Raw genomic sequence first — 14,052 nt, forward strand, 5'->3', positions numbered from 1 at the left:
ATGTGACAGACACAGCTTGGAGCTAAGAGATCCTGCTACTGATTAACCCAGAAAGCATTGCTATCCAATTGCTCCCAATCAAATAGACATAACGGGTATTCCCACCCTCCCATGAGCTACGCTGGAATGAAGGAGTCTCCCAAAGTAGATGGTTGTGCATGTTTTTGATTGATTCTTTTGTCATGTGAAAGTGGATTCAAAAGCCCATCTGAGATAATATTGCATTGCAGCCCCGTCAAAGGGACATGCTGCTATTAACACTGTACTTGCAGTGTGTAATACGTCCCATTTCTGATGGCTGCTCCATAGAGGATAAGAGCCTATTACAGCTGGGAGGGAGAGGAGTTACTCCTTTAGCTCCGGTGAAAGAGGCTAGCTGGATCAAAGCTAGTTCAGGTAGGTCTACAGGACACACGCTGCTGTCACAGCTCCTGATCACAGTGTAGACATACTCCCGATGTTTAGTGCTCAGGAAGAATTCCAGACAAAATGCCTTATTACGAGTTCTTGTTATTCTTTTCAGTGGAGGGTTTGTTTTTTCTTTTTTTTTCCTGGAGAGTGTCAGGAAGAGTCCTGGAGGGGCTCTGGTGAATAAATCGGGGAACTGAATAAGGGAACTTAGAAAGGAGATGCTAGATTTCCATGGGTGTCTAAGCACGAAGCTAAAAACAAAGTTGTGTCTGATGCCACTTGGGTGTGATGGGAAGTGACGCAGAATGTCTAGAGCCGCGGTGTCCAACACACTAGCCACTAGCCATGTGTGGCCATTTGGTTGCTTGAGAGTGGCTAGTTAGCTCACAAAATTATTTACATTTTCAGAATAATGTGGTTAGCTCACTCTGGGTATGTCTACACTATAGAGTTTTGTCAGAAAAAACGGCCATTTTCCCAACAAAACTTGAGAAACGTCTACACTGCAATTGCATTCTTTCGCAAGAAAATCGAAAGAACAGAAGGGTTTTTCTGGCATTGACAATCCTCATTCTACGAGGAAGAAGCCTTTTTGCAAAAGAGCTCTTTCGGAAAAAGGCGTGTGTGGATGGGGAAGAGGGAGTTCTTTCGGAAGATGAGGAAAAAGGAAAAAGCACAGGTGCCCTTTTGGCCATTCCGTCCATAGTAATCACAGTTTACATGTGAGAGAGCATCCATTCAGTGTGGACGCTCTCTTTCAAAAAAGCAGTTTGCTTTTTCGATGCACATTTGCAGTGTGAACACTCTCTTTCAGAAAAAGTTTTTAAGGTCTCTTCCAAAAAAAACTTCATCCGAAAGAAGCCTGCACTCTAGACTTAACCTCTATCAGTAGCCACTAGTGTGGCTACTCCTGCCTCAGAACTGGTTGGACACCACGGGTCTAGAGAGCATGGCATTTTGCAAGGTTAACAGGCATCTCAGACCTCATCTGATTTCCTATAAATGGGAAAGATCTTGCACCACATAAATGTTCCGATGAACATTTTTTAAATCCTGCTTTTGCAATAGTTTAAAAATCACTAAGCAAGAGGTGCTAGAACCACAGGGCCTGCATTAATTTTCCTCTCCGGTCCACTGAGTCTTTACTGTGAAAAGCAAGCTGTGTTCTCTGGTCCAGCAGTCCCATTGCTTGCATTGTGTCTTCCATACAAGCTCGATGAGCTTTTCTGACCTGGTGTTTGCTCCCATTGAAGTCAGTGCCAAAAATCCCTGATCCAGTTAAATTGTGCGGGCTCATGCCTTCGAAAGGCATTGCAGCGTTCAGTACAAAATAAGGTGATGTCCCATTCCCGGGGCCAAGCCACTGCTGGCTCCAGTCCCTAAAGCCCAGAGGCTGCACCTCACAACATACTGGGGAAGTCTCCCACTGTGAGCACCAGAGCGCTGGTGTTGGAAGGAGGGCCAGAGTGCTCCGAGAGCCACCTCTTCTGAGCTGCAGAATTGCCAACAGCCAGCCAGGCAAGGAGAGCATACGGCCCTGGTGCTGCTCTGAGTTACTGCAAAGGCCGCACCTTTCTCTGGTGCAGGATTGGCACATACGAAGCTCCCCCTGCCTGGACTGCTTTTCCCAAGAGGCACAACACCGAATCAGCCCCTGACAGTACATCCATCCTGCAAGATGGGTGGTTATGAAATCTTCTATGAAGCTCCATTAACATTTCATGACCTGATCCTGGGAGAGTAAATCACCCTTTTCATGTGCACTGACCATGAGAAACCAAATGCTGTTTGGGGACATTACTTACTAAAGCTGCACTGAGGGGCAAGCAGGTGGTTGCGGGGGTGGAGTGCACAGCCATAGCCTGGTAATTACTTCCGATAATTATCTCTCGTTTTTTAAAGACCATTCTGCCGTCAAACCGGAGAAAACTGAGTGCGGCTGCACAGGCTGGGAAGCCCAGATGCCGAGCGCATAGCTCGTGGCGAGTCTATTAAGAAGCAGGGACGGTTCTTTTCAGTGTGACGCTGGCGGCAGGCACATGAGCTGCCTTTGCTGTGATGAAGCGCTTCAGGTCATCAGACACAATGAGGCCTCTCCTGAGCCCGCACCCAAGCAGGAAGCCGCGAATCTGGCTGAGGACACTCAGAGGGTGCACCCATCCTGTCCAATATGAGGCAAGTCCTGCAGGCAGTAGTGTCGGGCGGAGGACAGGCAGAGCACAGAGCTGCTAAAGGAACAAGGCCAGATCTGCCGTGGGCGTCACTCTGCACTGATCCATTGGGAGTCAAGGGAGGGAGGCAGGCATGCCACAGCTGCGAATTTGGCCTGTGGTCATGCGAGCACTTCCGTGGCTGAATGTTCTGACCGCCGCTGGCTGTAGACTCCGCCTGTCTCTCCTAAATAATAACATGGCTGCCTGATGGCTATTCTGCAACAAAGCCATGGACGGTGGGTGAACCTAGGACTGGGAAAGGCAATTCCCCAGCCCCGCCTCTTCCACCTGAGGCTCCGCCCACTACGGGAGCCATGCATCCACCACAGGCGCAGGTCTCCAACTCCTCCTCTCACCCCCACAAGCCACCCCCAATCCACTGAAGGGGCAGGTCTCTCTAGCTTCCAGAGCCGTCCGGATCTGAGAACAATGTGGGTAGGGAAGCTGTTTGGGCATTTTCCACCCAGCCATTGTTTCGCTGCAGAATGCAGAGACCAAAGCTTTGCAAAACAGTGAGGGTGAGCGCTGGAGCGTCTGCCAATGCCACACACGTGGGAAGACGGTTTTGAAATTGCTGGAAAATCCCATTGCCACATTTTTGCAAACCAGAAAGTTACATCAGCATTGCTAGTTGGTATTGGCTCCCTAATATAGACGTGCCCTGAGTGAAAAAGTTAAGAGGGCAGGAGGGTCAAGAGCCAGATACAGGTTGAACCTCTCTAATCCAGCACCCTCGGGACCTGAGAATTTGCCAAACCACAGGAGATCAATATTGTCTAGCAGCATGACCAACACTTCCACTGCTTCCTGGGCTCTGAGAAGACATTGAGGGGTAAATCAGAGCTAAAGAACAGCACAGAACACTGAGAGCCAGGACTGGTGGCTGTAAACAAACTTTATGGGACGTGGGGAACTTGGCCACACCCATGATCAGTGGCCATCTGGCTAATTAAAATCATGCCAGACCAGAGTGAGCTAGACTAGAGAAGTTCAGCCTGTACCCAGCTCATATAAATTAGAGGAGCCTTACTGAAGTCAATAGAGTTGAGTTAATTTCTACGAGCTGAAGATCCTGACCAGAGTAGTGTGGGGGTAAGCTGTGTTCTCTTGTTTAAAGTGGTATATTGTAAACTTGCACGTCACAGCAGCAAGCAATCAAAAGAAAAAGATAAGTGGCAATTTTCTAAGTGAAATGGCCAGAGGAGGAGTGGGGTGAAAGTGGAGGTGGGTCCAAGTTTTGCTGACATCACCACCAGCTCCTATAATAATGGACAGAGATGTATACTTAAGGTGAGAGAGAGAGAGAGAGCCAGCTAGCTGCTTACCTCTTTGTAAGGGCTCAGAGTGGGGAGAAGGGTTTGATTTGCTGCCACACTCACCTTGCACACGGACGTCCAAGAGGAGCAGAGGTAAGTGGAGGACAAGATCACTTGAGGACAAAGTGTGGTTCATTTTTAATTTCTCCCCTATTGAAAACTTGGGTTTTCATAGAAACTGTTTTAGTGGAAACTTAAATGTCCTGTTTTGCAGAGAGATGTATGTTTAATTTTGGTCAGGGAAAGAGAAGAGACTGAGGGATTTGGGTTTATTTAATCTGCAGAAGATAAGAGTGAGGGGGGATTTGATAGCAGCCTTCAACTTCCTGAAGGGAGGTTCCAGAGAGGATGGAGAGAGGCTGTTCTCAGTGGTGACAGATGGCAGAACAAGGAGCAATGGTCTCAAGTTGCAGCGGGGGAGGTGTAGGCTGGATATTAGGAAAAACTATTTAACTAAGAGGGTGGTAAAGCACTGGGATGGGTTCCCTAGGGAGGTGGTAGAATCTCCATCCCTAGAGGTGTTTAAGTCTCGGCTTGACAAAGCCCTGGCCGGGTTGATTTAGTTGGGATTGGTCCTGCCTTGGGCAGGGGGCTGGACTTGATGACCTCCTGAGGTCTCTTCCAGCTCTATGATTCCAAAGGCAGATTTTAAATGGCCAAATTAAGCAGCATCTCCGTCAAATAGAATATGATCCTGCTTTGTGCTCTGGCAGTAAAAAGATCCCCAGCTTTCAAGGAGTTAGACACTGATCACTAGGGCTTTTGCAGGCAGTGAAATGGTTTTCTCACTTGACATGTGGGGAAACTGAGGCACGGAGCAGGGAAGCCATTCTGCTCAAAATCACACAAGTTTTGTCTACATGGCTGCTGCTAACAACACTTCTGTGGCAACAGTGGGCACATCGATAGCCCAGGCTCCCAGCAGCACTTTAAACACCATGTCACCTAAACCTGTTCAAAATAGGGCTAGTCAAAATGGAATGTAAAACATTTGGTAGTAGCAGGTGGCACACCTGTGCTAGAGTTCTCTATGCTGCTACTGCTGGTGGGTGTGAATTGGTGGGAGCAAAAATGGGAATTTTTTTTTCAGGCTGAAATGAGCCGGGGGAAGACTCTTGGTCCTGGCTTAGTCCTGGGGCGCCCTGGTTTGTCACAATCGAGTGACTTGCCCCAAGATCATGACATTGCTGTTGGAACATGCCACTGTGAATCAAATTGGGTCTAAATCTAAACTCGTGTGAAATCCAGGCTCCGTTAGTGTCTGTGGCAAAGCCCCCATTGATTTCAATGAGGCAAAGATTTCATGCTCCAATTTCTTCCTTATTGGCATTACCTCTTAGCTCTTACACCTCAAAGATTTAAAGTAGCTAGAAGAAGAATTCCTTTTGCAGGGATGGCCAGCTCAACACATTTCTCCAAATATAGAGATTCTTTGTGTGTGTCTGTCTGTCTGAGTGAAAAATGATCTTCTGTGTGTTTCTTATGTTTTCCCAAGAACGCCAAACACCCGGAGAAAGATAAGATCATTTCATTTAATTTTAGAATGTTCCTGTATAGGAAGGAGCCATCCTAATTACTCTGTGTTTTAAGGCTTTTATTCATTTAGTAATAAATGTGCCTTCCATTTGAAGGGAACATAACCACTTGAGCAAATGCAGCATCCTTTTGGGTTATTTGTTTTGTTGTTGTTGCTTTGTTTTGTTGAAGGAAACGGACAGTTTCTGGGAAGTTAGAGACCATTTGACTTCTTGTAAGAGGCAAGGGAACAAATGAAAAGGGGGAACACCTCTGTTTGTCCCAGGTAGATTGTTCTGTTTAGAGAGATACAGAAATAAAACAGCAGATCTATTGCAAGTGACAGACCAAAGTGCCCCTTTCTCGCAGGAGAAACTGCAATGTTAGCCTGATGCAGTTAACCTGGGGACACCTTAAGATGAGCATTCACAGTAAAAGGTCCAAGGACAGGAGAGAATTTTTTGTGCAGTTTAGTTTAAGGGTCCTTGTCGCCCACGAAGGACGGAGGATTGACAGCTCTGGAAATGATTCTCTTTCTTTATGATTTGTATCGCAGTAGCACCTAGAAACCCCCGTCATGGCCCATTGTGCTAGGCACTGGATAAACACAGAATGAAAAGCCAGTTTCTGCTCCGAGGTGCTCACAGAGATGAGATGACAAGTGGAGACAGACACACAATAGATAGGAGAGCATAAGAACCAGACAAAATGGGCCTGGTTTTTTTTATTTCAGAGGGGCTAATAGCAACAGCTCCCACTAGCTTCACACAGGGCTCTCGGTGCTCAGGGCTTCTGAGAATCAGGCCTAGAAGTTCATCAGCTTCAAAACAGGTACCGTTAAGGCAGACTTCCCCTGCCGCCCACGAATGAGCCTCATTCCGATTAGCAGGCACCACCTGAATTGGTGAGAGAACTCAGACTCGTGTTCCCTGGTCAGCTGTGTTGCTCGGGCTGCCAGCAAGGTGGCTAATTGGCATGGACTGTGATGGAGGTTTCTGAGAGGTCAGTTGAAGGGACAGGATTGAGATTGGTCATCCATATAAGCGGAGATCACTAAGAGTCCCAATAGCCACAGACCGAAAGGACGACGTCCCAGGGGTTAGTAATAACGGGGTGGGGGGGAGACTTTGCGGAGGGAAACCAGCGGAATCTGGCAACCCTGCAGGTGATGTCTCGTGGGCTGCACGTAGAACCCCGATGGGCCACATTCAGGGCGTGGGTTGCCCACCCGTGGCTTAGAGCAGACTCCACCTTTGACTGTGGGATGTCCAAGTGCCATTCCCGACTCGGCTGCTCCCTTTGGTCTTTCTGTGCCTCAGTTCCCCTTCGGTCACATGGAAACACCTGCCCTGCCTTGTCTCGACGTGAGGCTCGGTACATCAAAGGCATTCCGATCCTGTGGTTACAGGGGGGCCAGACGAGCCCCTCTGCTCGAGGATCATAGGCAGGATTCGAATTTGTGACCTAGAAATGAAAGGGGTCATGGGTAAAGTTCTCAAAAGTCCTATTTCCAATAGCAGCTTCAGTGCCCACCAGCCTAGCCCTGAGCATAAATCAGCAGGCCTGGTATGTCCCCAGGTACTTCTGAAAAAGGCCAAAGATGGCACCATCTCCTCCACCCTCACTACCGGCTCCCCCCCCCCCATTTTAACAGGGAGCCCTTTGTAGCTGCCCTTGGCATTGAACTGCTGCATTACTGACCCCACAGGCAGTGACAGGGGAGGGGAGAGGATGTTTTGATGTGTCTGTCTTCAAGTACACCTGTTTGCTGAGCTTAGCTTTCATCTGATCCCTTCACTCAAAGGCTGCCTGCGCTGTTAGCTGCACCATGGAGCCTTTATCTCTGCTCCCGTGGCAGTGGGCAGGCGGTAGGTGACTGTCCTGCCACTTCTGTCCCGGTTTTGTCTAGGGTTGCCAGGTGTCTGGTGTTGGCCTGGACAGTCCGGTATTTGCAGCCTCTGTCCGGTTAAAAAAACCCAGAAAATTACATATCTGGTATTTTCTGTTTTTTCTCCGACGGAAGGCCACTAGCACATTCTTCCCCTGCCACATCTGGAGGAGGCAGAAGGAGCATGGGGATTTAAAGGCGCAGTGACTCTTTTCTTTTTGTGTGGATTTTTTTTTCTCAACAATTTTTTCCCCCACCATGTTTGGTATTTCTTGTGAAAGTCTCTGGCAACTCTATCCCCGTCAAGCCCCTCTGTAAGGGGTTGAGCCTGCAGGCATGTCTTGTGCCTCATGTGATTGGTGGTGATCACTTGGGTGAGAGAGAGATGAGGGTAAATGCAGGGTCGCTTGGCCTCAACTCTATGTCTAACAACCCACAATTCCCTGCAACCAGTGTGAGGGAGGCACCTTACATTTCCGGCAGCTGAACTTGCGGCTTCCAATAGAGGGAATACACAGTGATTGCCTTGCAGAGCCCAGAGCTGCCCTCAATTTGTATCTCTGACACTGCGAGCAGGCTGGAGACTTTGCCTTTACACAGCTCTGTCAGAGCAGAACAATCGTGGAGCCTGTGTTCTCTTCCTTTTTGTCTAATATTTCAGGTTGGGGCCAGGCCGGGATGAAACCTTTCTGCTTCATGCTCCTGCTTCTTTTCATCAGCACCCCGCTTGGGGAGCTCGCAGATGGATATTTCCCCCGCTGGAGCCCTCGGCACACAGGTAACGCGTCGGCCCGTGGCGAACCTGAGTCCCGGCACCGCTGGGCTTGGCGGTTCCTAGCCCCTGTGCCCCTGGACTTGCCGTGTCAGTGGTGAAAGTTTTAAAAAAATAGCTTGAGCCCCAGCACCTCTTTTAATACAGATTACGCCTTGGTGGCATTGACACCAGAAGCGCTCTGTGCCAGGTGCTGTACAAACCCAGAGCAGAGAGACCGTCCCTGTCCCAAACCAATTCCAGCCTCTTAAAAGATTTTTAATTTTTATTTGGTCACCGCTGCAGTCGATCTAAATGAATCCTATTTTCAGAGGCGCTTGAGTACCCGCAAATCTAGCGGAAGTCAATGGAAGCTGCAGGTGCTCAGTGCCTCCTGGGAAACAAACGCCCGAGGGCTACATTTTTCAGATGCACAGAGGGCTAGATTTTTCAAATGCTCAGCACACCAGCGGTTGGGGCCTGATTTTTCCAAAGTTCTCTACACATTGGGTGCAGAGCTCTTTTGAAGAACAGAGTGTGTATTCAAGTGCCTGTAAGCTCTTGGGGGCAGAGACTTGTCCGCCTTTTACTGTGGCTCTGTACAGTACCTAGCAGCCTGATCTTGACTGGTCCTTACGCATTGCCGTGATAAACTCCAGAGAGTCGTAATTGATGGGAGCTGGAGTTTGTCTGAAACGTGGGGGGGCATCTTACAAAACTTTCTGGACTGTCTCCCTGTTTTGGGCCGTGGGTGCTCCCTCATACTTCGGTAAACTCCCAAAGCGTGGCAGATGAATGTGCGGAGTAGATTGTGGGAAGGAGGGAGGGGGAGCAGAGAGGGAGTTGGAGGAAATGTGAACATAAGAACAGTCATACTTGCTTAGAGCAAAGGTCCATCTAGTCCAGTATCCTGTCTCTGACAGTGGCCAATACCAGATGCCCCAGAGGGAATGAAAAGAACAGGAAATCATCAAGTGATCCCTCTCCAGTCACTATTTCCAGCCTCTGATAGAGGCTAGGGACACCATTCCTACCCATCCTGGCTAATAAGTATTGATGGACCTAACCTCCATGAATTTATCTAGTTCTTTTTGGAATCCTGTTAAAGTCCTGGCCTTCACAATAGCCTCTGGCAAGGAGTTCCACAGGTTGACTGTGCATTGTGTGAAGAAATATTTCCTGTTTGTTTTTAAACCTGCTACCTATTAATTTCCTTGAGGGACCCCTTATTTACGTGGAGGGAAGGTGATGGCACACAGGTCCCACAGGGGTGTGTGTGTGTGATTATTTAATTTATATTACAACGGTGCTGAGGAGCCTCAGTCATGCACCACAACCTTGCTGTGCCGGGTGCAGTACAAACACACAACACAAAGACAGACAGACCCTGCCTTTGTCTGGCACTTCTCTGGCCGCTTTCCCTCATCCGCTCCCTCTGCACTTTTCTCTGCAGGTGATCATTTCAAATACCTGGCCAGCCCGGCCCATGGGGATCGAACCATTCCTTGCTCGGAAAGCAAGCCCAGCGCCGAGAAGGCAGACCCAAAATCCACCTTGGCCCTGTTGTGCAAGCCTCAGCGGAGCCTGGTCCCGCCGGGGCAAGGCATCCATCCGGCCAAAAGCAGAGCCATCCCTGTCCCCCAGGGCTCGCTGCTCATGGAGCGGGAGAAGGATCTCTCTGCCTACAACTGGAACTCGTTCGGCCTGAGATACGGCAAGAGGCAAGCGGAGGCGGTGGAAGCCAAGGTGAAAATATTGTGATGCCAAGAAGCAGCCGCAGCAGGACGGGAGGGGAAGGTGTGACTGAACTGCAGCAAGTGTAGCTTTACAATGGATTCTCTTTGTTTTCTGTCCCGAGGGTACAGGAGGAAGGCATTGGAGGGGGGTCCCAATGGGCGGGAGGGGGGATATGCAGCACAGCCACCATTTTCTAGAGGGATTGGGGTGGGGCGGTTCTGTTTGCAGGGAGAGTGTCAATCTGAGATACCTCAGGCCTGATCTGCAGAGGGGGGCCAAGCACTCACAGTTCCCACTCACCTCAGTTTGATTTGGGGGGTGCAGAGCATCTAGGAAAATAAAACCCCTAATCATTGCAGGTGTCCTGCACCTCTGTCTGCAAGAAGCTGGGAATGGCAACAGGGAGGGATCACTGGATGATTCCCTGTTCGGTTCACTCCCTCTGGGCACTTGGTATTGGCCACTGTCGGCAGGCAGGATACCGGGGTAGATGGACCTTTGGTCTGACCCAGTATGGCCATTCTTATGAGCTTGGGCATTTAAAAAATGGAGGGTCTGCCAGTCAATGCCAAAGGAACTAATGGGAACAAGTGCTCTAAGACAACACCCAATTGAACTCTGGAACTCACCGACACTGGGTGAGGCCAAAAATCGAGTGATATTTAAAAAAGACTATCCAGCGTTACAATTCAGGCGAACCATTTTGGAAGGGACGTTAAACATCATACGTAAGGGCTTAAGCCCATCTCCTTTCAACTATCCGAGACCTGGTGAGGGGAAGGGGCAGATGACTCCTCATCAGCCTGTGGCCAAGTTTCTGACACCTTTTGCTGCAGCATCCGAGACAGCATACAGAGCTAGAAGGACCCTGGCAGTCTGGCAATCCCTGTGTTCCCACGAATAGGGATGTTAAGGACTAGTTGACTATCGGAAAAGCAAATGCTTATTGGATAGTCGACAGGATAGTCAACTAGTCACTTCCCTCCCCCTTGCTGCCTCTGCCTCTGTCAGCTGGGGACTCCAGCTGATCACCGGTTCCATGCAGCACTGCCCCTTTGAAACACCACTGCAGCGTTTCAACGGGGTAGCACCACACCTTATTTAATAGACTTCTTTTTTTACCATACCCCTCCCGTTTGTCTCTTTCCTAAGGAAACCCTAATCTCATAGGCCCCTTCTCCCAGCTGCAGCTGTATAATATTCCTGCAACCACCACAGCAATTGTTCATGCCCCTGCAAGGGTTGTTGGCAGTTAGGTTCAAACCTGAGACCTCCAGATCTCAAAGCATGAGACTCAACTGCCAGCGGAAAGCCAGTAGTAGACTCCTGAATCTCTGTGCAGAGGGAGACTGGGAGCCACACAGCATGGCTTATAGGTGTTCCATGTATTTGTAGGAGCTTTGGGTACAATTTAGCAGCTGGGCGCAAGGGGGTGAAGTGAGCACCATGTGGCTAGCCAATAGTGATCCAGCATGAATACAAAATGTTTGGCCATTTCTGTCTGTTTCTCCCAATATCTGCAGGACCATAGCCCGTAAAGCTCCTTGAAGCAGGGCCTGTAGGCTCCTCCCTCCCACCGTGTCCCGTGCACGTACAACACGTCATAAATAGTAGTCACATAAAGCCTGCTCCCAGCCCCCATGCAACGTGTGGAGCGGGCGCACTCAGAACTCCACAGGGCATGGGGAACATGGCTCCAAATTTGCTGGGAAGTGAGCTCTCTGCTAATCTAATCTGTCAGCATAGGGGGACGCAGGACAGAGATTCCCTTCCCCCCACCCGGGCTGTTCCCATATGTGGGCTCTGATTTTCAGAAGTGCTGAGCACATACAACTCCAACTGAAGTCAATGGGAACTGCAGGTTCTTTTGAAAATCGGGCCCCACCTAGCTCCCAAGCCTCTGGCATTGAAATATTTCAATCTGGCACTCTTGGATGAAACCTTTTGTGGCCCTTGGCACTGTTCGGTGTTCCGGCAATTCTTGCAGGCCTGTTGTTGAACTGATCCCTACATTATAGGACTTGCTTGCTTGGTCTCCCTGAGCAATGCCAGAGGAGGCGCTGAGTAAGGATTCTAGAAAAGGACCACTGTAAATAAATCCCCAGGAGGAACAACTGCACAGCTTGCTGAGCTTGTAGGAAGCGAGAAGGGGCAAAGGCTGTTTCAAAAGTCACCCCTGTGCATTTGAGTTTTTCTGCTGACGCCTGTGATTCTCTGACGTTGTTTAATAAAGGCAGCTCCATCTTCCTCTGTGTGGTGTTGAATCTTCTCCCCTCGAGGGCATTGTCAGTGGCTCAGTAGGCATTTTATAAAAAGCAGCATGCTGATCAGTGAGCGCTGCGAAGGCAGCAAAGACGCGGCCAACTAAAATATCCTCGAGGCTGTGCAACGTACTGTGCCAGAAAGCTGGCAGGGTGGGGAGACAAGAGAACTCCTACCAGCCCACGAGGATGCACGTATCATGAACCTACTAAGCAGAAGACAACAGCTCCTATCTAAATCTCCCCTGCATGTACAGCCCCTTCCTCCTGGTCAGGTGGGAGGAAGACCCTTGGCCCAGGATGTGACAAAAGGGCACTTTTTCGGAGGCAGCAGTCGCATGGCTTGCCCAGAGGTGCCGAGAAGCTGCATGCAGAGAGGAATCCCAGGAGTCATGCACAGAGCTGCATGTGGAACAGGCTGTGGCTACGAGATGTAACGGGGTGGGTGAAGATCTGGGCTGGACTTTTTGGGGAGCAGCAGCAGTGACTGGATAGGGAGCCAGAGCAGGGGACCCCAACAAGACAGTCACCACTCCGTGGTCCTGGCCTGGAGGCCTGCTTGAATAGAGACTGGTCTGAGGAGGGCATCCCAGGATCTCGCCCTGAGGAGCGCACAGTCCACCTGTGCAACTCCTTGCCAGAGGATGTGGTGAAGGCTAGAACTTGAACAGGGTTCAAAAAAGAGCCATGGTAGTCCCTGGGCGAATGCCCCGGTTCAGAAACAGCCCAGTGCTGGTTCACATGGCCTTGCGCTGCCCCCCTTCCCAGCACGTAGCACAGAGGTGTGGGGCTGGAAAGGTGATGGACAGATGCTGCATGCCTGGGTGATTTGGGGGAGCGGGGGGCTCTGCTATTAGAGCAGCCTGGAATCCAGACAGCATAAAGCCAGGTCTGTCCCTACTGTGCAGAGAGACAGCCCCGAATCTGGGTCTCCCCTCCCTTCCTCTGAGCCCAGCTCATGCAGAGCGAGGTGCTGCTCATTAATTTGTTAATCAAGGCTCCAGGATCTCTGTAGGTCTCATACAATGAGGGTTATGAAAGCCCCGGCTGGGCCTTTTCAATTCTGCCTCTGGCCTCAGCTGCTCAGCTTGCAGGTAAGGGCCTGAGCCCCAGGAAGACGTGATTGAAAAATTCCTTGCAATGAGTGTGAGAGCAGCTGCTCCCAGCTGCCCTAGGACAAGATACAGGTCAGGCGAGGTCTGTGACCAGCTGGGACAGACGGTGGGAAACGTCACTCGGGTCCTTCAGAACCCTCAGGGTCCCAATAGTTGCTTGGGCCTAGGGGGAGCGCAGCTTGTCAGCCACAGGCATGAGTGACAGGGAGGTGCTTGGGGGAGCCTTCCCAAGGAGGGGTGCCGGGTAAATGCAATGAAAGGCAAAGCGGGGGAAGGGCGTGCTGCCACATCGCATCTGGACCTGTCCTCCCAACTGCAAGCTCCAGATCAGCTGATCTCTTCAACCCTGCTGCTTGTCACCACTACCAGGTACACCTTTGCAATAAGTCCCAAAACCCACTGGAAGGCAGCTGTCTAGTGGTGAGAGCAAGGGATTGGAAGTCAGGACAGCAGGGTTCAATTCCTGCTGCTTTGTTTCGGTGTGTGTCTCTGGACAAGTCACTTCCCTGCTCCGTGCCTCAGTTTCACCATCTGTGATCGCAGTGCTCACCTCCTTTGCAGGATGAAGCTTAACGCATTCCTGGCTAGAAAGGGTGTCGAGCACCTAAGATGCAGGGGCAAAGGGCTATTCCCCCAATCCAGCTGTGCAGCTTTGTTGCCGTTCTTCTAACTGCAATGTACTCTGCATTTTGGCAGTGAGATGACTGGGAGAGATACTGCCCTTTTTCTGGACATCCCAGCCATTCAGCTCACTACATTGCCTGTAAGGGTAAACCCACAGACAGTGGCTCCTAGAGAGTTTCCAGGGCTGCTAGAGAATCAGGAAGTGTTGGCAGGAATTCAGG

The 14,052-nt window shown here is 50.2% G+C and overlaps 1 protein-coding gene across 2 annotated transcripts; it reads left to right on the forward strand.

Annotated features, from left to right (window-relative positions):
• The first annotated feature begins 30 nt into the window (after positions 1–30).
• KISS1 (KiSS-1 metastasis suppressor) lies at positions 31–13,091 on the forward strand. 2 transcript variants are annotated; one of them, XM_025189675.2, is made up of 3 exons: positions 31–3,914; positions 8,005–8,121; positions 9,548–13,091. In XM_025189675.2, exons 2-3 carry the CDS (start codon positions 8,022–8,024, stop codon positions 9,853–9,855), a joined length of 408 nt encoding a protein of 135 aa, XP_025045460.2. In that variant the 5' UTR covers positions 31–3,914; positions 8,005–8,021; the 3' UTR covers positions 9,856–13,091. The 2 variants fall into 2 exon arrangements, with proteins under 2 accessions (XP_025045460.2, XP_075766282.1); XM_075910167.1 differs by having other exon boundaries at positions 31–8,121.
• The last annotated feature ends 961 nt before the right edge of the window (positions 13,092–14,052 follow it).

Source organism: Pelodiscus sinensis, chromosome 27, assembly GCF_049634645.1.
Source record: "Pelodiscus sinensis isolate JC-2024 chromosome 27, ASM4963464v1, whole genome shotgun sequence".
NCBI lineage: Eukaryota > Metazoa > Chordata > Testudines > Trionychidae > Pelodiscus > Pelodiscus sinensis.

What these genes read in the sequence shown, in the direction of transcription:
- KISS1 (XM_075910167.1), top strand. Translation starts at nt 8,022, where the DNA reads ATGAAACCTTTCTGCTTCATGCTCCTGCTTCTTTTCATCAGCACCCCG. An exon ending in CTGGAGCCCTCGGCACACAG is followed by an intron (nt 8,122 to 9,547) that starts GTAACGCGTCGG and finishes TTTTCTCTGCAG; the next exon opens with GTGATCATTTCAAATACCTG.